Raw genomic sequence first — 24,763 nt, 5'->3', positions numbered from 1 at the left:
TTTTAAAAAAAAGAAAGGAGGTGTGTCATTCACTGCTGACATGTTTCCCTTTTTCTCCTACATTTAGTGTTTTGTATTTGTTGAGGACATGCATTATTGTGAATTGTATACATAATGGAAACATGTCCACTGGACTTTTTTGTGTTAGCCTTAATGTCTTTACATTTCTGACTAAACAAGTAATCAATCAATAAATAAATCAATCATCATCATCATCATCATCATCATCATCATCATCATCAACAACAACAACAAAGCACTTCACTTCAAAGTGCTTTACCCAAAACGATACTGAGAGAAAATCTGCAGAAGAAACAAAAGTAAAAAAGACGATTAAAATTAGTTATCAAAGAGGGTAGAAAAGAGTAGAAAACCATAGAAAAGCTCAAATAAAACAGATGTGGAAAAAATACATGAAGCACAATAAATGAATGGAAAAAGCTCAATAAAAGGCAGCAGCATATGGTGAATTCCATAATAAATGTAGTCAGTACTCAGTAAGTCTGTGCATGGTCCCATGGTGGTATGTATGGTCAGCCTATAATAAATGTGTGTGTTGTTTGCATAATTTACGATAGAATATTGTTATTTTCCATAATAACAAAAGTGTGTGTGTGTGTGTGTGTGTGTGTGTGTGTGTGTGTGTGTGTGTGTGTGTGTGTGTGTGTGTGTGTGTGTGTGTGTGTGTGTGTGTGGCTTAGAGCATCAATCAATTACCCAAGTGTATTTTGTTTCCATTTGCTAGCGAATTAATGCATTTGAAAGATTCCAAAAAAGAAGACGAATTGACGAAGCATTGCAGCATTCAATGAGTTGTTTGTTATTATTATACATCTTATTTGACAGCCATACAGCTGTGTTTAGATTGTCAGTGCTCAGATCTCCGAAGCCTAACAAGTAGTGGTGGAAAGCAACATTTGCTCAAGTACTGTACTGTACATACAGTAAGTACAATTTTGAGGTACTGGAGTTTGTCCGTTTTTCAATACTCCTTACTCCACTACATCTCACAGGCAAATATTGTACTTTTTAGTCCTCTACAATTATTTTAAAACTTTAGTTTTGTTGATTGAACTTTTGTTGATTTATGTTATTATTACAAAACATACATTAACCATTAAGACCTATTTTATACTATACTATGTCTATGTGAAAATAGATGATCTGCAGTACAAGCTGTAAGCTTGAGTACTGAAGATCTGCTATTTTTGAAAGATTGACACATTTTGAGTTTTGACAACTTAAAAACTTGCGAAATGGGACTTTCTGCATAATGAAGTATTTTTATACCAAAATCTTTACAATAATTTTTACTCAAGTACATTTTTGAATATAGGAGTTCTTCTTCCACCTCTGCAACAGTCAGAATCAGCTTAGAGAAACTCATGGTGACAAACACCGTCAGCATTACAGTCACTCTATTAGGCAGTGTCACCTTCCAGCAATGGTTCTTCATTTTGTGAGTATAGGATTTTGATGACTCACACAATATCAAATCAGGCTGTTTATTCAGCATTTTGTAAAATGTTTCACTGCACATTTCACACAGTAATTGAATGAAGTGCTGCCGTGGCACTTTTTGAGCCAGTGGAGCCTTTAACTGGTTTTCACTATAGTAGACTCTGCTCTTCATGGGCTAGTGAAGGCTCTATAGCTACTATACTTTGAGCAGGGGTCTTCAACGACTTTCTACTATGACCCCTTAACTCAGTGGTTCACAACCTTTTCAGGCCGTGAGCCTCCCAAAATAATCATATTTAAACTGTTAAAAAAACAAAAAAACATAACATCATAAATAGAGGCTGACTCTCCAGTGTTTACGCAGCCTGGACGAGTACCGACAGAGAGCCGACTATATATATCCTCAATAATTAATAAGGACTCATCCAGGCGAGACATGAATCCATACATAGAGTGCCATAAGAGAGCCTGATGTGTGTGGATTCATTCCACACGTTACAAACAGGTGACTGGCACTATATGCCATCTATAGGGACTTTAAGTAACTTCTTATATGTGCACCACAAGTAAGCTGTATACACGACCTGAACACTGGTAGTCTTTCAAAAACATACAGAGAGATAGCAACAGATGTAGATGCCTATAGACCTGTTTGTTGTGCCAGCTGTGGACATTCTTTTTTATAATGCCTTCAATTTTGACGTGCCATGCATTAATAAAGGTGTTTTATTATGCACCTTCCCTCCCTCCCCTATAGGATCTTTCTTTGTTTTCACTTACTTATGGACTTATGAACTTATCGTCACATGCAGAAATTGCATAATAAGGCATATATAATTCGTTTTTAAATCAGAAGCTGCTGATGTAATGCTGCTATTCAACAGCATTACATCATAATTTCACAGACATGTTGCACCAGATTAATGCTGTCCTTTCTGCTTTATTCCCGCCTGGATCTTCAAGATCAAACCGTGACAGATGGCTTGACTGACGTTTGACCTCAGAGAACCTCAACATGAAGCACATTCCTCTGGGAAGGTGCGGAGCTTGGATCTTAATTTTGGACAATATATTTTTAAGAGATGTCGTGTGTTATGGGACGTTGACATAATGACTCAATGCTGCTATTGGACATACACAATTATACACATTGTGTTATATTTTAAGAAAAAAGCTATGGCTTAAAAAAATAAAGAAAACATTTGCAAAAATTCCCCTCAGAATAGTGATGCTATAGGGTTCTAGTGGTTAAAGTAAAAAAATAACATTAATAATGAAATACTAGAAAAAACATCGCTGCAAGCAGCGATAAGGCAGGACCAAGCAGGAAGGCAATAAGCAATACGAATAATATGCACAATAAGCCATAGAAACATGGAAGACTAAATTTGAGAAAAAGAAGACCATGGAATTGTGACAGAGTCGGTTTTTTATAGTGGGGGGCAGGGTTCTTGAAGGTTAACTGAAAAGAAAACCTGACCTGAAAGGCCAGGTGTCCAAATCATCAAATAAACTATCAATGCATGAGAAAAGAGTTCGATTTGATCAGGATCGACCTCTTTAATCATGATTTCCATTAAACAATCTGGTTCTAGCATTCATGCATTAATTGTCTTAGAAAATAAAATACCAAAAGTGTATTTCATATCAGTCTTATTCAAACAAAAGTGTTATAACTTCAATCATAAATCAAATGCTTTCAAGTGAGAACTCAAATACTTTCAATACAAAGTCAAATCAAATGCAGTTAACCAGTTGATCCAATGATGAAGACATCCAGGCCTAAAATCACTCACTGATGAGTAACAAAGGGCTAGCACAGGAGTGCAGAAGAATCACCAAGAGGAATCAGAAGCTCCTGCCATGCTGGCAAACATAAAATGTGAACCAAAAATGTGAACCAAAAATGTGAACCAAAAATGAGAACAAAAATGTGCACCAAAAATGTGAACCTAAAATGTGAACCAAAAATGTGAACCAAAAATGAGAACAAAAATGTGAACCAAAAATGAGAACAAAAATGTGAACCTAAAATGTGACATGACAGTTTCTATATGTCTGTTAGATCCCCAAGCAAACTTAGGCTGCACTTGGCACCTTGAACAGTTTTCCACTTACTATACAGATTGTCCCCTTGCCTATTCCATGGTGTATTTGAACTTGATCACATCCAGTCACAGCATGAACTAGTAATAGTTGATCTAACAGCAGACAAATGCACCAATAGGCAAGGGGAAAATGTGGCAAACTGTTCAAGGTGCCAAGTTATAGAAAAGTTATTGAAAACTACATTTCTGAGCCTGAAATGTATTTTTGTAATACAGAGTTATTGTCACACACCCCCTATAAAAAATGCTCAATGCTGAAATGAATGTTTGTATATTGACAATATTGTAGGACAATTTAAAAAAAACGATATGCCAAATTCCCCCCCCCACCTCAGCGGAGACTACTGCTACAGTACAAGGCACTGCGATTCAAAAAGAAAATCATCCATGCACAGTACACAAAATCTATAAAATACCATGACAATACCTCAAGATTATGCATCATCTGTGATCTTATAACGATGTCAAGGAGCTCCTATTTGTTTGCTTATTGTATTTTAAATTATGTACTTATGTCAGTCAAATTGACATTGTTTACTTTATTAATGCACCATTTCTGTCTACTTGGTCTGAGAGCTGTGGACAGTTCAGAAACCATGCCTACCAGTGACATCATCGATGGGGATTCAGCTAATAGAAACTACAGCCTCTCTCTTCCTGGAAAGTTAGCAAGCTGAAAAAGAAGCCATTGTTCTTGCATTGAAAAAAGAAAAAGGTTGAAAATTGTTTGAAATAAATGACCAAATCTGCTTACCAGTGATGTCACTGGATGTCACTGGCAGAGTGGCAGGATTCTGAACTAGCCTTGGATCAGATGTAGGCCTATGTCTTTTTTATATTTTATCGAGTCTGACTTTTGCTTTCGTATCTATCTATGATATACGCAATCAAAAGACAGAAAACAGAATGCATCTACAATAGTCTTGATCCAAGGCTAGGTTCTGAACTTTCCACAGCCCTATAAGCACGAGAGAGCAGACAGAAAATTTACTATAATCTTATAATGAACAACTCTTATAATGAGCATTAGAGGACCAATTATATGAAGATATATCTGTGAAGTGTTCCTTTAAGCATTCATTTTATTATTATTATTATTATTATTATTATTATTATTATTATTATTAATTGTTTTTTTGTTTTTTGTTTTTTAAGATTTTGTTTAAAAAAGGGGGGGACTACAAAACATTTAATCAACATTTAATGTAATTGTATTAATGTAACATTTAATGTAATTTAACATTTAATGGAGTGTGTTAAACACTCCATTCTGCAGTGGTTCCAATAATAGACTGGCTACAAACCGTTTGAACTGGATGCAAAAATCATGGGCCTCTATTGTCTTCAAGAATATGGTCAAGTGCGCCTCCTAGCGATTGGTGTGTAGTACTGCGCAGTAATCGCAGGTGGATTTAATTCATTGGTCACTTCTTGCTATGGTGCAAGTTTTTGATGTTGTATAGTACACCGTTATGTCAAAAGAAGTATATCAGTGGAACAACAATAACAGTAGAACGATTTTACATGTGTTTTACTTTTGGACAACATTGTACCTTCAGTGAACTTGCTGAAAACTTGAAAAGTCATGTCTTAATTAGGCCTAATGAATACTTATTTTTCTCATGTGAAAAAATACAATTACATGTATGGCATCAATTTAAAATGTGCATAGGCTATAAGCATGTGACGGTGTTCGGTTACACCGGTACGATCCGGTTTCACCTAGTAAACCATTTGAATGTATTTAAACCGACCGAACCATTATATTTGGTTTACCGACGGAAACGGTCGCAACGCTTGCCGCGGTGCTCAAGCTTGACTGCTGCTGCTGTAGGCAGTGCTGGCTGCTGGCTGTAGCCTGCAGAGTGGAGCCCAGCACACACACGAGGACCCCCTTTCCAACCGGTTCAGTTCTTTTTGGTTCTTAGTCCATGAGCCAGAGCTCCAAAATTGGTGGGAAAAACTAGACCTATATTAAATTGTTTATATGATCAATACAAGTAAATTAATACATTATAACCCTTCCACAGTAATAGCTTTTTCATATTTTCGATTATTTTTGCACATTTTCCTACATAATGCCTCATTTGCATATTTAAAAATGTAAAATGTGTAATACAATAAATCATTGTCTGAGCTGCCATTGAACCTAGCCCCTCAGCAAGATGGCTGAGGTGTCAACCTCAGACCATCAGATCATGGTCTGATTTTGAATCTAAATGGCTCTCTGTTTGTATGCTATTGCCCTGGGAAAAACTGAATCCATTCTCTTTGGCTCTATTAGTAATCTCAGCAAGGCAAATGGCTTCTTGGTTAGAGTGGGTGACAATGTTATCACACGTAAAGATGAAATTACCTACCTAGGTTCCATCCTGGAGGCTAATCTTTCCGGTGATAAAATGGCCACCAACGTAATCAAAAAAGTCAACCATAGAACAAGATTCCTCTACAGGATCTCCTCACTGGTCAACAAAAACACCTTGAAGACCTTAACAGGAGCCCTTGTACAGGGTTTCTTTGACTATGCATGCACCTCCTGGTACCACAGCACCTCAAAGGCCCTTAAAACCAGGCTCCAGACTTCCCAAAACAAACTGGTCAGGCTCCTACTTGATCTAGCCCCCCGAACCCACCTCACCCCTGCCCACTTCGACAGGCTGGAATGGCTTAGGGTCGACGACAGAGTACAGCATCTTGCAATGGGTCTGGTCCACAAGATTCGATACACCACCAAGATACCCATGTACCTGTCTAGATACTTCCTTAATGTTAACGAAGTCCACACCCACAACACCAGAGGGAGTGCAACGAACCATGTACAACCCAGATTCGGCACAAACAAGGGACTAAATTCTTTTCGCTCCTATGCCACCAAAATGTGGAACGCCCTACCAACTGTCATTAAGACATGCGAATCCCTTGACTCCTTCAAAACCGCTCTCAAAGGGCACCTACGGATGGCTGCAATTCGAAACTGGCCCCCGTAAAATCTGAATCCCCCCCCCCCGCCCCCCCCTTTTTTCCCCTCACTGTATATATTTCCTTTCCCTTTTTACCTCCTTTTTGATGAATTCTTTTTTGATGAATTCCTGTTCTGTCTATAGAAGTGTCTATTTGTACGTCTCTAAATGTTTTGATGATTTGAACATGGTGGACCCTGTTGGAAACAAGTGTAATGCTTAATTGGGTCGTCCACTCACAGTTAACAGCCTTTGTATTGAGTTTGTGCTTGAAATGTACTGTAATTCTGCAAACTGTTAATAAATTCTTCAATCAATCAATCAATCAAAGGCTCTGCTCTAATTGAGAGCAATTTAGAGGTTAGGATTCAATGGTTTGTTTACTCCCCTGTTATAACCATAAAGGATTGGTATTGTTTAGGCCCTGTGGAAATGTGGTGTTAAAATCCACTGCTTCTCTGCAAACCTCCTTTCTCCCTCTGCCTATACTGTCGGGCAGAAACCTCTTATCACTAACCCTATATATGCTTGGCAAGTCATCTCGGGAAAGATTGCCAATATCGCCTCCATGTTCCTTCCGTTGAGATACAGACGCCCCAGAGCCGGAAGAGGCGTCTACGTTTAGATGTCTATGGTGCTACATACTAATTCCTACACGAGTTGTGCTTATAACCACGCCCCCGGGCAAGTTAAGTTTACTGAGGTTAAGGTTAGGGTTAGGCTTAGGTTTAGGTATAGTTTTACTGAGGTTAGGGTTAGGGTTAGGATTAGGCTGTCAATCACAGCGACTGGCCAATCACAGCGCGTCGACTGCACAACCCATGTAGGCTTTGGTATGTCGCGTCTATGGTCTGTATCTCAACGGAAGGAACATGGAGGCGATATTGGCAATCTTTCCCGAGATTCCTTGCGAAGCATAGCGGAAGGAAAGCAGAAGAACTGAAGGGGAAGTTCGGTAGACCAATCAGAGGCGCGACTCCTTCTTTCCCCGCAGCACTTGTATTGGCATTGTAAACGGAAGATCCCGGAAAAGACGTGATTGGCCAGGCCAAGGCTTCATCCATTAGAAATGGATTATATTCGCATCTTTGATGTATTTAAAAATTGAATTCTGAAGTGTTGTATACATTGCTTGTGGATGTGGGGAAAAACAAAAGACAACAAAACATAACTCATGTGGTGGAAAGTAGCACAGTCATCCTTTGGGTGGAAGATCCAGGTGTGAGTCCTGGCAAGAGTGTGAATTTGTTTGATCAGTAATTTCTCTTCTAGTAATCAACTATTAATGATGACTAGTTGGAGGCTGAATCTCCCTGCGACACCTCTCCCATGGCCTTGTAATTCACTCATCCTTTGTATCTGTCTCTATATTGTTTTGAAGAGTAAAACTGAAATGTTCACCAATTAAACAGCCTCCTTCAACTCATTACTTATTTTTTACTTGAGGTGTATAAAAGGTAAAACAAAGAAAATAATTTTGAACTTGGTCACCAAAACATTAATTTTATGCCTGCTCACAGTATTGTCATATTTATGGAGTGATATTGAATATTGCCTCGTTTAAAACCTTTGAATCCAACGTGTTAACACAATAAAATAAGAATGTTGACTCTGGCTTTTTCAGATTTTCATTCTGGAAACATATGCAAATTCGGGCATATTTTCCTATAAAATGCCTAAATTGCATGTCATGTACAATTCAGGTAAAGTGCATAGACATAGAGTACCAAGGAAGCTTGGAAATGTTGTCTTCCTTATTCCTGATCTGGCCAACATTGAGTTTATTTCAACCCAAACGCCACCAGATTCAGTTTGGTCAATCTGTCACAGCCGGGATTTGAACTCCCGAGCCTTGCGTTTTCCCTCTCTTTCCCCTTACCTCTCCCCCCTCTTCCCCTATGTATTCCCCATATGTATTGTCTATCCACAGACAAACATTACAGCTATTGCTCCATGGGGGGTCTACAGTGGTTACAATGGTAAAAAAGAACTATAAGTGCTTTTTTTCTATTTTTGATACTTTATACTTCTAGTCCATTACATCCCAGAGGCAAATAATTTGCAGATTTAGATTATTAAAAAATATACCTTAACCAATTAAGCCCTGTTTTATGCTTCTTGTTTTAGAAAAATAGCCGAAACATTGTCAGCTTGTAGATCTGCTATTTTTGAAAGATTTTGACAAATTGTGAAAACGTATGCAAAAAAAGAAAATCATAAAATGGAACATTCTGCATAATGAGTACTTTTAGTTTTCATACTAAGTATGTTTTGATGCCAATACTTTTGTGCGTGCGTGCGAGTAAAAACTCATAATATAACACATTGTGCAACATTTGGTGATTGTGTGTTTAGTATTATATACATAAGGGGTACCATATGGTTGTGATTGATCAAGGCCATATACTGTATGTTAAATAGGAAAACAATACACTTAACTGTCAGTTTATTATAATTTGGACAATTTTTAATTCTTTGAATGAATGATCTGGGCCTAATATTCCAGTTTCATGTCACTTGTGCATTGTCAGACTCAGCCACACTGCGTCCATTCATTGTTGAGGACCGTTGCATCGTCAGCCTTTCTCTATAGACTACAGGCCGTTGTGAAACACAAAAAACATTGCTTTTTCTAGAACAATGACAGGGACTGCATGGACCACAAACACGGGAATCAGACCAAAAAGGTCACTTAGTTTAGCCATCACAGAATTATTTCATTTATACTTGTCTGTGGAGTAGATATGTTTATTGTGGTGGATTAAAGTCTTTCTGGACGCAGAGGGATGGAGACTGGACTTAACTTGGTTGTCAGGGAAAGGGACTCCTGTGCCATTGCGATAGGCACAGTTATCTGATTACTGGAATAGAATCACAGAGTGACTGTTGTTCAGCTCAAAGGATAAAATATTCCAAAGTAGTATATAACTGAACTACTCTACTACTTCATGTTTTTAGAGAATTTCTGAATATATTTGTTTTATTTTTGTTTGACAGAATGTCTGGTGATAAACCACGTGAGTATACATATTTCTTATTATGAAAAACAAAGTAGTGAAAATGCCTTATTGTACCCAACTTAGTCTTAAAGTATTTCTTTAACCCCTGTTTATTGAAACGTTTACTGTCATAAACTAGTTTAAACAATACAACCTGACGATTCACTTTTTCCCAAAAGGTGTTTGGCTGACAGTTACAATATACATATATGATTACATGTGTTTGCATTGTGTCGGGGCAGCAGTGGACTTTAATATTTCTGACAAATTGACATTATACATTTATTTGTCAAAACAATCGGTGGTCTGGGACTCTGCAAAAGTAAATTTAGTAGGACACACACACAGTCATTATTCAAGTCAACGCGTATTATATCGTAGCGTGGCCTCTGTATCGTGATACGTATCGATCGTGAGGTTGTTGGCAATACCCAGGCCTAGTGTAAACATGCATTTCTGTTTTCAGATGTCATTTTTGTTTTGTTATTCTACCAACAGACCATGGAGAAGGACCAGACAGTGACCCAGAGGAGCCATCAGAGGAGGTGACAGGACTGGTGTGTCTGGAATCTGATCTACTGGATGGACAGTAAGGATGAGGGAGGGAGGAAGGAAGGGTAGGGATAGATGGGATGTAGATAGAATTGTAATAGGAGAAGAAATAAGAAGATGAATAGCGGTAAAAACTCAATTCAAGGTGAATCCAGAGTTCCTAAAACATAGATGATATAATACACATCAAGCGCCTGTACAGTCGATGTCTTTATGGGCATCAAAATGCATCAAGTGCAGTACACCATACCCAACAGCAGTTACTATGACTCACAGCCAGTTACATGGACAGACAATGTGCACAGTTTTATGCCTTGTTTAAGAGTTCCCAGAAATAAAAGTGTGTGTGTGTGTGTGTGTGTGTGTGTGTGTGTGTGTGTGTGTGTGTGTGTGTGTGTGTGTGTGTGTGTGTGTGTGTGTGTGTGTGTGTGTGTGTGCGCGCGTGTGCGTGTTTTTCAAAGGATGATGGAGGTTGAGGTAGGACGTCATAATATACTGCTAACGCGAAGTGAAGGAAAATACAGCGCCCTCGGAAACCTGTGTACACACTATGGCGCTCCACTCAGCAAAGGTAAAATATCGAAACTAAAAGGGATAAATGAGAGTTTAAAGCCTGACATAGTTGTGCGATGGTGTCCCATGCCAAAAACGGCCATTCCAAAATTGGCCATTTTATAGCATTTTGCCAAATGATAATATTTTTGTAGATCTGCGATGCTTGTAGAACTTCTATGTGTGACCTTGTAGATCTGCTTTTCAACCACTCTGTGTACGCGTGTGTGCGTGCGTGCGTGCGTGTGTGCGTGCGTGCGTGTGTGCGTGCAGGGGTCCTTACTGGGCATAGAGTACGTTGTCCATGGCATGGTGCCTGCTTCAACGTTCACACTGGAGATCTGGAAGAGTTCCCTGGAATGGACTGTCTACCCTGTCATAAGGTACCCTGTCTACCCTGTCATAAGGTACCCTGTCTACCCTGTCATAAAGTACCCTGTCTACCCTGTCATAAGGTACCCTGTCTACCCTGTCATAAGGTACCCTGTCTACCCTGTCATAAGGTACCCTGTCTACCCTGTCATAAGGTACCCTGTCTACCCTGTCAGAAGGTAGGCTGCACTTACTGATACTGGTTGGACAGAGGACGGCAAAAGACAAGATAGGCAGTAACAGACACAGACGGACAGACAGAAACAGTCAAATCCTCAATGTATGAAACCACTTTTATACTTTGTCGTACAACAGTGTCACGCAACAAAACTAGACAATCTACAAGCCTGTAGATCGGCTATTTGATCTATTCTATTCTAATTTCTATTTGCTAATTTTGTTGAAAGTTGTTAATTTAACTCTGACAGGGTATAAGAAATAGACCCAGGAGGTATACCATTTGACAAGCAGACAGATAAAATGTATTCAACTTACAGACACTTTACTTATCTTTCCTAGGTCAAAGTTGAAAACAACAAAGTCTATGTGTCCATAAACAAAAAGGTCAGTGTATTTATTTATTTATAAGTCATATTTTTTATCTTGCTAAATCATGATCATAGCATGAACTAATGATGTTATTTCAAAGACAAGACAACTGTTTTAAATTGGGAGTGATTTATATAGAGTTGTTAGTTTCCAAAGGCATATTGGTGTTCATCTCTGCTATATTGCATTACACTCTATGAATTGAACGATGAATGACAAATGTTCTTAAATACTGTGTGATGCAATCCAGAACTTATTTTAATGAATGAAACGTCATCTTATGGTAGACCATTTCCTGTGCAAGTGCTGACATGTTTACCATTGAGCTAATAGAGCCTGCCTGCTTGCTCAGGGGACAAATTGAATCTTGACAATTCGTGACAGATCCTGTCTCTAGGTGAGACATGACTTTTGACACGATCTAAATGTCTCAATAGAAGAGCAGAGAGACGGCCTGGGCCATGGCTCAATGGTCCAGGCACCTTGGCTGGTAACCCAGTCTGGCAGTGTGCCGCGGGTTCGACTCCCGATCCCGACAGCCCTTACTGCATGTCTTCCCCCCATCTCCCTCCCCATTTCCCGTCAGCCTACTGTCTGTCCCTCCATAAAAAATAAAAAGCTGCCAGAAGATCATAAGTGAAATATTTCCCCAGCTCAAGTGGTGACTGTCTCTTGGCTTAGGTAGAAATCTCTCATGCAGGAGAGGGTAGGACTAGGACATAAAAGTTACGGATTAAACAGAGGCCTAAAGCCTGTCTACTACAGCGTATAAATTAAGGAAATAATGCCACTATATTTTCTTCTGTACCTCATTCAGACAATAAGACAAGCTAAAAGAACAAAGAGCATGGGAGCCCGAGTACCAGGACTTATTCACACCATTCTGCTAATTGGTGGAGGTGAGCATGGGCATGTGTGTTACTGTTTGTGTGTGCATGTGAGTGTTTTGTTGGCACCTGCATACACATACAGTACCCACACATCACACAACACAACACATCACTTCAGCATGCTGTATACAGTATGTGCACTGCAGCGGCCCTAGGAATCTGGAGGCCTGTTTCAAGACCAAATATGAGACCCCCATATGACATAATTATTCTGTTGATACAGGCGTATTGATACGAATAGTTTTGACTGTTCAATATCGCGCGCAGCCATTACTATCGACAATTACGCAGCAACAACATATATGCTCATCCTGCCGTCCCTTCACAATAAAGTGCCTCCCCTTTACCTCCCAATGCTGCACATTTTACCCAGGTTATTAACAGGAAATAGGCGTAACTAGCAAGGCAGCGAGAGAGAGAGGGCCAAGGATGGCAGGGGGTTGACTGACGGTTGACGGTCAATCTGAGCTTGGAGGCCGCCCTGAGGGTTGAGGCCAACTGGTGAAACATAACAAAGGCCTCCTATGTGCGCGCAGATGTGTTGTTTTTATACAGCTGACACTCTTCCAGCGTGTATATGAGTGATGCTGTGTGTTCTCTCTGTAAGCGTAGGGGCTGCATCTTTGGTGTGTGCTGAGACCTTGCGACAGGAACGCTATGGTGGCAGAATTATCATGGTCACCAGAGACGACCTGCTGCCTTATGACAAGACTCGACTCAGCAAGGTACTGTGAGCTAGTATTTAGCAACTGGCGGGTCAGGGCGCCAAGTTGCCGGTGAGTCATTCTCATAGCCATGGTCCGGACTAAGGTAGTGAGACAGTGTGTTTACTGCATCTAGTAAAATGGATTGTGGATTGGATATGGATCTAAGGAGAAGACAAAAGTATTGGTCACATCAGAAAACACAAAAAACGATGTAATGTTTTTTTTGCCTCCAGGTAATGAATGTGGAGAATGACACTATTCTTCTCAGAAACAGGGAGTTCTTCCACCAGTATGACATTGAGGTGTGGCTCAGGAAAGAGGTGAGTGATTCTCCACACAGCCTTGAAGAGACTTATTAAGGCTTAGGCAATGTCAAATCAACACATTGAGAGCATACATTCATATTAGGATTGTTGTAATATCGTGTAATTATCGTATCGTAAATCTTGCCCTTTCCTGGTTTTATTCACTTAAGCTTAATTTAATCATTTTTAAAATGAATGAAAATAGCTTTAAGCTCACAACAAGTTGTTGAACCTTCTACGGATTTGATCATCTGACTAAATAGTATTGATCATCTGACTTAATGGCATTACATAAAACTTGGACCACGACTGGATATATGAATTTACATGTAGGCACAGTACCAGTATGTAACAAAAATAGACAAGGTTATATAGGCAAGGTTATACTATATATACTCCCCAATATAAATAGCACACATTAGCACATTCATTGTACAGAATATAAATAACATAAAAAGTCCAAAACAGTGTGACAATTATTTTCCATGACGGCAGGCCATGTCATTGGACACAGACAAGAAGACGGTAACATTTGATGACAGTACAGTACAGAACTATGACCAACTCCTCGTCTCCACTGGTTCCAGGTAAACTACTTTTATACACTTTCATGCATGTAGAAATATGTCATTGCTGAGCAATAAGCTTGTGCAACAAAGTATAAATTAAATCTGCAATCCATAACCTTTATGTGCTTTCAAAGCAAAAATAATACAGATTTGTGCTGCTGAGCTAAGAGACAACCCTCACTTGGCCAGGGAAGATAACTGAGTTTATGATCTTCAGGCAGTACTGCTTGTCAACCAGTAGGTGTTCTACTTGACGGTCTAGTCAGTGGGTCTACATTTAGGGAGACCTCTAACAACCACTGCAGATGTGTTCATTATATTGTATGAACATTCTCTACCATACAGATTGGTTCAAATAACGTTTTATTCATTAAAATTAGTTCTGGATTGCATTGGATTTAAGTCGAGGGAAAACATGTACTGTTACTGTATAGTACATGCGTTAAACATGTTCACATCATACACACATATGCACATACCCAAGTGCAGGACCACCGCCAACAGCACTTATGCCAGTTACATGGAGATACATATAGAACATTTGTTTAACATAAGACTGTTCAATTAGACTGTTCAATTAAGACGGTTCAATTCAAATGTTGCTAAAATAGTCGGTGAGCACACGAGTAACACATTTGGCAATGTTTGCATTAGCACAGTGCATTGAACATGGCACGGCTTGTTGGGACAATGCCTCATTCTGGTTCTGTTGGTTATAGAGCCAAGCCTCTGGACATCCCTGGAATGGAGCTGGAGAACGTTATGATGCTGGAGACGCCACAGAACGCCAGGCAGATCCATGCAAGCTGCATGGGGCGTCGCATTGTCGTTGTGGGTGGCTCTTTTATTGGTAATGTAATTCCTGCATTCTGCATTTTATTTTCCAAATCATCTCTGCATTTTTAGATTGTATATGGAGAATTAGAGAGAGTGGGTGAGAGAAACTTAGAAGGTTAGGAGATTAGAAGGTTTGATTCATGATTCATGAATCATGGTTCGACCGGCGTCATGATATAGGCACACATTTCTAGCCTACTTAGTTGTACGAAAAATAGCCAATGTACAAGTTAGTAACATCGCAAGTTAGCTTGTAGAGTTTTTGGCGTGTGACACTTTGTATGAGGGAGTAGAACTATGAACAAGGGCTAGGCATAAGTGTGTGCCTGTGTGGTACTCTATGCATTGAGTCGGTTCTGCACAGTAGAACCTGTAGAAACATTTTCAAGACGCTACAAAAAAGTGCCAGACATAAGCAACTCTGATGCCAAGGGTTCACAGTGTGAAGCGAGCACACTGCTGTAGCTGCAGAAAAGAAAACTCTTGCCTGATTCATACATTGTACAAACCTTTATGTCGTCAAAGAGAACTGATTTTCAACAAAAAGCACAATGCATAGTGTTGATCAAGTATAAATTTGGCTTTAAATGCAGCAACATTTTCCAATACGTTGAAGGTAAAGTAACTTCATGTTTCAAATCAGCAACAATAATTCCAATGCCAAAAAAGCAAGGTAACTGGTCTAATTGATTGGTGAGTGGTGACCCGTAGAACTCATCCCCATAGTGAGCAAATGCTTTGAGAAGCATGTCGAAGAGCTCATCAACAGCAAGTTGTAACCCACCCTAGTAGACCCCCACCAATTTCCCTACTGACAAAACAGATCCATAGACCACGGCACCACGCCATAGCCACAACACTACACACTACCCTCTCCAGACTTGACACCAAGCTCAGAAACCTAAGACTCGACCCCAGTCTGTGCGGCTGGACACTGCATTTTCTGGCTTCGTAGCCACAGAACCATGGCACTGCATTGATAAATAGCGACCGGATAATCAGGTTTATGAACAAACAAGCTAGGAAAAAGAAGAACCTTGGGAATACAAGCTAATACAAAGCACTCAAACTCAAACTGGGAAACTCCACTCCATAAATGAATAATTTATTACTGTCAATCCTTTACATGCATCCGCATCGCGTCCGAAGTCCACACCCACAACACCAGAGGGAGTGCAACGAATCATGTTCAACCCAGATTCGGCACAAACAAGGGACTAAATTCTTTTCGCTCCTATGCCACCAAAATGTGGAACGCCCTACCAACAGTCATTAAGACATGCGAATCCCTTGACTCCTTCAAAACCGCTCTCAAAGGGCACCTACGGATGGCTGCAATTCGAAACTGGCCCCCGTAAAATCTGAATCCCCCCCCACCGCCCCCCCCTTTTTCCCCTCACTGTATATGTTTCTTTTCCCTTTTTACCTCCATTATGATGAATTCCTGTACTGTTCTTTGTCTATATAGAAGTGTCTATTTGTACGTCTCTAAATGTTTTGATGAATTGAACATGGTGGACCCTGTTGTAAACAAGTGTAATGCTTAATTGGGTCGTCCACTCACAGTTAACAGCCTTTGTATTGAGTTTGTGCTTGAAATGTACTGTAATTCTGCAAACTGTTAATAAGATTTTCAATCAATCAATCAATCAGTCCGTCCTAGACAGCACATTTGTCTTGTTGTTTCAGGCATGGAGGTGACATCTTATATGATAGACAAAGCCAGCAGCATCACAGTGATAAACAGCAGTGAAACGCCCTACCAGAAGACCCTGGGCCCCGAAATTGGCAGGTTCATCGTAAGGGTGAGAGACAATCTGCACTTGCTTTTGTAACTCTGTAACTAAATGTTCCTTCTTCTACTATTCCATTCCACTCTGGAGGTGAAATAACAGACGATAGTATGTAAAAAGATTCTGTATTCTAACCTTGCTAGTGGACGGCCTCTAATGATGGCCGTGCCGGTCAGTCCAGTCCACCCATCCGTGCGTCCGTCCGTCCGTCCATACTGTATATCCTAAACAACACATATAAAAAACTACTGGCTAGATTGCTGTGTATTTCTGTGCAGATTAATGAACCCCAAAGGATGAACCCTACTGATTTTGGTGACCCCTTGGCCTTTAATAAGGTGCCACCCTTTGGAAAACAGGGTGGCAGCATGGCCTCTATGGCGGCTACTGCTAGTAGCACTGCCTAGCAGGGCTTTTACACTCTTGCTTTAACTTTACCTCAGTTTTGGTTTCTGGCTTGTTGTTGTTTGCTGGTGAGCCTTTTTAACCGACACTGCATTGTTTCTCCAGGCACTGGAAAAGAAAGGCGTAAAATTCTACATGAACGACAGCGTGAAAGAGATTAGAGAAGAATATGGAACGGTAAACTGTTCAAACATGCAGACTGTGAAAGTGCTATTTGTGTTTATCTCGTGGTTCTCTGAATCCACATGCGTGTGACTCATGTGGATCTCAGACTTCATGTGGCCAGCCTTTGACATCAATCGTCTATGACACATCTTGTATGACTCCAAATTTGAGCAAGGTTTCAGCACGATCAGAGCCCCTTTGACTTCCATTATAAATGAAATGGTTCAAAAAGTATAAAATTAAATGAATGTAGGTCCTTCTGTGGCCAAGTGGAAGTGTGAAATGCATATTACATTGATCAGCCCAGTGGTTTGTTAGATTAGATTTGCACACAGAAAGATACATAGACAAACACACACAGACTTCTAGATCATGGTTGCCTCTGAGGAGCCATGCAAAATGATGGAACTTATAATGGGTTACTGAATATTCTCTGTTCTCCCTCTCTGAAGGTAAAAGAGGTTGAGCTAAAAAGCGGGGCAGTTGTTCCGGCTGATGTTTTGATTGTCGGAATTGGTAAGTGCACAAGTGCAAGTAACACAGCACCTGTAAAAATTCAATTTTTGTCTCATTGCCTTAGTTGCAACTATTTCAGAAACTCCATGGTACTCTATGGATTTGGTTAAAATATTTATATAGGAAAATGTAATTATTTATTTTGTTACACACTTCAATGAATGACTGAGTGAGTCCATATCAGTGTGGTTTGATTTGTTCATTTTACTGGACGTTCTGCAACAAGACGTTTAACACAAGATAATTTTTCTTTTTTAAATTAAAACACGTTTCTGTCCAGCCTGCATCATCATTCACAATACAAGATGTATTGGCTTCCTTGTTGACTGACAAAAGACTAACTGGACTGTCTTGACATAAACAGAATAATACAAACAGACATAACATCACAAATAATACAAATTCGGTTTAAACAAAATCACAAAAATACATGACACCAAATAGCATATTACTACACTACTATTACAGTGAGTTGAAATGAATTAATTCTTCACAAAACAGAGTCACACAGTAGCAGCTTGGGGCCTCAGTTAGCTCTGGTCCATGGACCAGAGCAAATTTTTCCCTATAACCCATCGTCTGCCCCAAAATCGCCGATGGACGATATATTCTTGTTATAAAAGAAGTGTGAGAACAGCTCACTGCGGGCCGCGGGTCAAAAAAATAGGGGGTGGCTTAAGCTCTTATCCTACATGAACCACTTAAACCCTTTATATGTTACAATCAGAGTCCAGAGGTGTTAAAAGCGCAGGACATAGACAGGGCAGTTCAAACACAAGGCGTGTATTAACTAAAGAAAGGACCGGGATCATACAATGGAGCACAAGAAGACTAGGAATTAATTATGAAATAAGATATTACACTTGGAACTTATTACTAATACAATAGGAACATACAAGGAATCACTAGTTCAAGCTAACAATTAACCACTGACATACTGTACATTTACAAACTGACAACATAAAACATTTAACATAAAACACAACAAAATGGATAAGGACTAGGCTTGTTACTAATTTTAGATTATTATATTTATTAGCCTACTGTTACTAAGAAGAAGAATTAGAGTAGGGATGAATATATGAATGAAATATAGAGTAGATGACAAATTATGGAGAGGAGCAGAAAAAGTAACAATTCTTTGGATTTATTTCTCTTCTCTTAATCCCCCATCTTCCCATTGTCTCCCTCCCAGGTGTCATCCCTAACTCAGAGTTTCTGCGGAATAGTAAAATAAAAATGGACTCAAAGAATTCAGTTATAGTTGATAAGGTATGTATGCCCCTGTCTTTGAATCACGTTTTACTATTACACTCTCCATTATGTGCATTCTAACAGGAAAGGAAAAACAAACTAACTATAAGTTTATCACAGACTTTCTATGGTTTTATCTGAACTACAGTTCATGCGTACCAATGTTCCTGGGGTGTTCTGTGGGGGCGACGTAGCTACCTTCCCACTGGCTATGGCTAAGGACCAGAGGGTCTCTGTTGGACATTGGCAGATGGCCCAAGCACACGGTAACTATGAACTCCTCCTGATCTCTGTCATTACAAGCAACTGCAGTTTTCCCTGCTATCATACACATTTGTTGGGTTTATACAACATAAAGCCCAAGAAAACATCATTTTCCCTTCTTTCCATTCTTACTGTTGGTAAGGGAGGGTAGCAGCACTGAACATGCTGGATAAAGCAACTGAACTCAACTCTATTCCTTTCTACTGGACCATCCTACTGGGAAACACCATCCGATACGCAGGTGGGTAACCTCCCAGTACACACAAAGATAAGATAGGATAAAGTAGGTATGATAAGATGGGAGGCGTCTGAATGATGCATGCAGGATTATGTTCCTGCCCACCACCAACACACATACTATGGGCTTGAACACATTGAGCACATCCGGTTTGGCGCACCACCAACACAAATACTATGGGCTTGAACACATTGAGCACATCCGGTTTGGCGCACCAATGAACACAATTGGTCATGTTTGCCTCCTTGTGGATGTGAAAGCCTGTATATGTACAGTAAACATTTGAGGGGGCGGGGAGTGAGTCTTTTTTGGTGCTAAGCTTGGGGGGCTTTTCTTAGGACTCTACAAATTGCTCTTTTATGGCAGTTTTGAAGGAGGGTAAGAAGTCACTATTTTGTTGGAAGACGGGCATTCCACATTTTGGTGGCATAGCAGTAGAACGAATTTGGCCCCATGTTTGTGCCGAATCTGGGTTGAGTGAGATCAGTTGAGCTCCCTCTGGTGGTGTTTCTGTGTGTGTCTTTTAGTTATTGAAGTTAGTCTGGCAGGTACAGTATCCCTGATTCTTTGCGTATCTTGAAGACCAGGCCCATTGCAAGTTGCTTTACTCTGCCCTCTACCCTGAGCCATCCCACCCTAGCATAATGAGCAGGGGTTAGGTGAGTTCTTGTTGTGAGGCCAAGTGGTAGTAGTAAGCCTGACCAGTTTGTTTTGACAGGTCTGATCTCTGAAGCTTTGTTTTTAATGCCTTTGTGGTGCTAAAGTACCATGGTCGAAATTACATTGGATGAGTGCTCCAGCTAGTGTCCTCAGTGTGTTTCTACTGACCACCGAGGAGATCCTGAATAGAAATCTGGGAATTGGCATAATACTAAATTGGGATCAATGCACAAAAGGAGGAGAACAAACGATTACAGATACAAGTGACTATTAGATTATTATTTTTTGCAATATGTAAAGATCTGGTGTTTCTCTTCTAGGCTCTTCGAGCGGATACACTGAGATTGTGATGAAAGGCAATGTCGATGATATGAAGTTCCTCGCTCTCTATATCAAGTGAGTTATAGGACAAACAGCTGCTATTTTCAACATAAACTCTGTGTAACTAAGTCACACAGCACCTTTCACAGTATGGACTTAAACATTTTGCATAATAACTTTTTCATTTTCTGTTGATTTATTAGATTTTGTTCTACTTTTGGGAGTTTTGGGAGGAAGGGACGAGGAGTCAGTAATTCTTGTTTGACCCATAGGGATGATGAGGTGACTGCAGCAGCAAGCCTGAACTTTGACCCTGCTACAGCGGCCGTAGCAGAGAGGTTTTCAGCCGGGAAGACCATCACAAAGAAAGAAGCTGAGTATGTTGTCTCCTTCTGCTTCTGACCTTCCTTTGTCTTTTCATCATAACCTCACATGGCTCTCTATAGCCTTTGCACTCCTTATGCTGAATTTATAATCTTTAGTGCCACAAATATCAGATCTAGAAGCTCAATAATTGCTTAAATTATTATGCAATTATTTTGATTACAAACATTTCCTGGCATGCAATACTGTTGTACAACAAAGTATATAACAGGTTTCAGTCACATTTACTACAATTCATGCTTGATCGCAGCCATACTCTGCACGCACACTCCCTGAATGCCACAGCTGAACCTCTGCCCCAAGGTTTTCACATTGGCCTCTTATAGCGCCACCAGGAGGCCGCTTTGTGCAAAACATTTTTTTGGGCAGTACACCTACAGATTTTGTCCAAACATCACGCAAATTGGTACACAGCCATTCAACGAAATTGAAATGGCCACAAGATAACGTTTACGCATAGTGGAAGCTCCTAAATGCGTAATTCACGGAAAATGTTTATTACTTGAGGATAAAGCATGGCATAAGATGGAGCCCCAAGTTTCCTTTTTGAAAATCGCTCGGCCCAGTTGTTCTCAATTTGAACTTGACCTTGATTGTGGCCTTGACCTTTTCAACCCAAACGTCTGTTCAGACAATTTGAGTTTTAATTTAAGAGACGTTTTATCCAGAGTGACAGTTATTTTGCTAACAGATACACAGAAGAGGACCTACATATTACGATACCCTACCACAGTGTTTCCCAACCTGTGTGCCGCGGCACTTTACTGTGCCGTTTGATGTGTCCAGGTGTGCCGCCTGATTTGACCGAAAATAACACTAACCCTCCCCCGAAAGCAATCGTTGTTGTTGTCACACGTCTAACCATTAGACGTGCGATAACAACAACTACGGAACAATAGACTCTAACAACCCTCGGCCATTGAAATGTTAATGCTAAAGAGATGCATCCAGAAGACGCTACATTTCGCCCCCTCCAGTAAGACTGGAGCGCACGTAGACAGCAGACACATACAGTCCTACATGTCCCGACCCAAACACTGAGGAGGTAAAGTAAACGTGACGTTGTTGTGATTAAACATAATCAGCCACGAAAAATAGCTGTCCAAGTGTCCATACATGATCGCCTCGTTCGGCGAACAAAATCCTCCACAGAAGCGCAGTGATGCCTGATTTATTCTTCTTCGTACACGTGTTCCATGCTGAAAATGGCTGATTTACAAGCTCACAACGCGTTGCGGACGCAACGTGTTGTGAGCTTGTCGATCAGCTATTTTCAGCACGTGGAAATATGCAGGCTGTGAGAACTGAGACCCTTCACAATAAAAGCATGCAGCTTTCACAAGTTGGCCCATAATAAAGACAAGGAAAAGGATTAAGAATTAGGTGGCATTTCACATTGCATATGAGTTATTTTTTTCTCCAAAATGTATTTAAAAAAAATATATAATAAGGAATTAATTTGGATAATGGTAATGGAGATATTGTAAAAGTTGTCACTTTATTAATCCCCCAAGGTTTTTTTATTCAATAAAGTCTAAAATAAATGAACTTTCCCAACACTGTGTATATATATATACTAGAATTTCGCGGGCCTTCGGCCCGCTCATCCCAGAGTTGCGTTGCCCCGCGTTGCGATACAGAAGTCCACAGATACAGAAGTGCACAGTGACACGCGTTGTATGCAGCTGTTTTGTGTTGCAGCGCGCGTGTAGTGTTGTTGTTATCCATATATGCGCCTCGGTTCGTCCCGTTTGTTCCACGCCAGGTGTCGACGCAGTAGTTGGCGCAAATTTCTTATTATTTTAACTGTGTATGTAATCGCGGCTAGTAGCACACATTTTTTTTTAGGAGCACGATGAAAAGTTATCAAAGAATGTGTTTGAGGGCCCTCCTATATACAGCTTTAGTCCCCACACGTGTCAATATGTGCCATTGACAAAGAACAGCGAAATTAGGTCGAAATGCCGCTAAATATGACGTAAATTAAAATGTATTATATATATCTATTTTTTTAATTGAATGTAAATACTTTACTTTTATAAAAAAACCTGGCAACCCGCACCCCGCGGTCATTTTCCGCTAACGGGAGCGGTGCTCCCTAGCCTGCTGGAGGGGTTCACATCATCCCATGCATCCTCGAGAGGAAAAAGAAGGAAAATAAATGCAGCCAATCCCAATAAATGCAAAAGTTGCCTAGTGTGAATACTTCCACAGCCTAATTACTAAAGGATAAACTATCAGTCTTCTCCGAAATCGGTCAATGTTTGTCAACTCAGCACGTGTTGACAACGCATAGTAAACAGAAGCCGTGTGTGTGTCACACCAAAAGTGGTGACCTATAGAATCCTGTACATAGAAGCATCACGCAATCGTCTCCCTCCCTGTGTGGGTCACGTGGTGGGCTGTGAGCAAATGGGAGAGGGAATGTAGTGTTGCCAGGTCCGCGTATTGTAAGCGAGTGGTAGTGTGTGTAAGTAGCGTGTTGAATGGCATTTTTTCTGTGCTTGTTTTCATAGACGTGGCAACAAATTAGGCGGGGGTGTCGGTGCTTGTGGCGTGTTTGTGTTTATTATTGATATTGATATTGTTTGCGAGTGTGGACGTGAGCCGGCTTTAGTGGCAGTGCGATGACAATGTTTACGCGGGTGTTGTTGAGTGTGGCCGTGCGGCGCGACATGAGGAGATAGGGAACGAACGACGCGGAGGGTAAGTCTGTGACGTGTTAGTGTGTTGTTGCAGTGTGTGTTGCTCCTGCTTCGGCTTCGGCACCCAGCGTGTCAGTGACGTAGTAGCTGGTGACTTTGGGTCCCTTCCTTGGTTTGGGGACACCTTTTCAAATGTATAATAGATATATATATATATATATATTTACACACACATACATACATACACATATGTATGTATATAGATAGGCCTATACACCGTATATCTAGGTGTGCCCTGAGATTTTTAGGCTATGAAAAGTGTGCCCTGGGACAAAAAAGGTTGGGAAACACTGCCCTACCACATATTGCCGCAGACAGGGTAAAAGGTATGCAGCCTACAAGGCAGGCTAGCTAACAGTATTTTAGACAGAATGAGACAAGGAGCCTGGCTAACCGCAATATTCACTGTTCTTCTCCTTGCTCCCAGATCTGATGACCTTAGCTGGCTGAAGATGTCTTGAACCATCCCTCCATCCACTGTGCTGGATCATCAGTGCAGTACTGTACAACATCGTCGACATACTCTAAGAATGTCCTCTGTCTGTCCCTCATTCTTGCCACCTCATTAAGCTCTGTCACCAAAATGGTTCCTGGACCGTTGACCTGGGAAAGATGGGTTTCATGTACAGTATACATGGCAAGCGAACGCCACACGTTTTGTCGTGAGGCTCAGGTTTACAGTACTGGACTTTGCTATGGAGGATATACCACGGTTATTACTGTATGCCACAAGTGTGTAAGAGAGGGAACCACGTTCCCTGCAAGTGGCTTGGGTTGGGACAGGTAGGTTTTAGGGTGGGGGGATTGGATGTCCATGTCGGGACCTCAAACAACAGATACCTCAGCTAAGCAGAGCTTTTTGGCCCATCCATGTTTTTTGTTAGTTTTCTTTTTCATTTGATTTGAATTACATTTATCTTTAATCTATGGATCTGTGTCTTCACACTGAAGTTTTTGATAACAAGAAGTACCCCACTATTCAATTTTGCCTCGGCCAAGATCCCAGTATATTAAATAAGACAACATTTACCTGTTAAAAGTATTTTGTACGGGTATGTGACAAATACGTTGTGAACCACTGGAAGAAACACTTACTCAAAGGGTGTTGAATGTCAATGTAAAACTGATCGAAGGAGACTTTACTTGGATTTGGGCTGGAAGGCTGTTGGTAAAAAAAATAGTGTCCTAAGTGATCCT

General features: G+C 40.4%; 1 protein-coding gene across 1 annotated transcript; it reads left to right on the top strand.

Moving 5' to 3' along the window:
- Positions 1 to 9,527: 9,527 nt before the first annotated feature.
- LOC306928072 (apoptosis-inducing factor 3-like) lies at positions 9,528 to 24,027 on the top strand (the record flags this gene model as incomplete). Its single annotated transcript, XM_079507991.1, has 19 exons — positions 9,528 to 9,546; positions 10,027 to 10,117; positions 10,542 to 10,651; positions 10,906 to 11,015; positions 11,524 to 11,568; positions 12,371 to 12,452; positions 13,056 to 13,168; positions 13,384 to 13,470; positions 13,951 to 14,042; positions 14,744 to 14,874; positions 16,551 to 16,666; positions 17,165 to 17,236; positions 17,677 to 17,740; positions 18,936 to 19,012; positions 19,143 to 19,260; positions 19,401 to 19,499; positions 20,477 to 20,552; positions 20,750 to 20,854; positions 23,994 to 24,027. The coding sequence occupies 19 exons, from the start codon at positions 9,528 to 9,530 to the stop codon at positions 24,025 to 24,027; spliced, it is 1,641 nt and encodes a 546-aa protein (XP_079364117.1).
- Between the last annotated feature and the right edge of the window lie 736 nt (positions 24,028 to 24,763).

This window comes from Electrona antarctica (genome assembly GCF_951216825.1).
Source record: "Electrona antarctica genome assembly, chromosome: 8".
Taxonomy (NCBI): Eukaryota; Metazoa; Chordata; class Actinopteri; order Myctophiformes; family Myctophidae; genus Electrona; species Electrona antarctica.
This window is presented reverse-complemented; position numbering and strand designations above follow the sequence as displayed.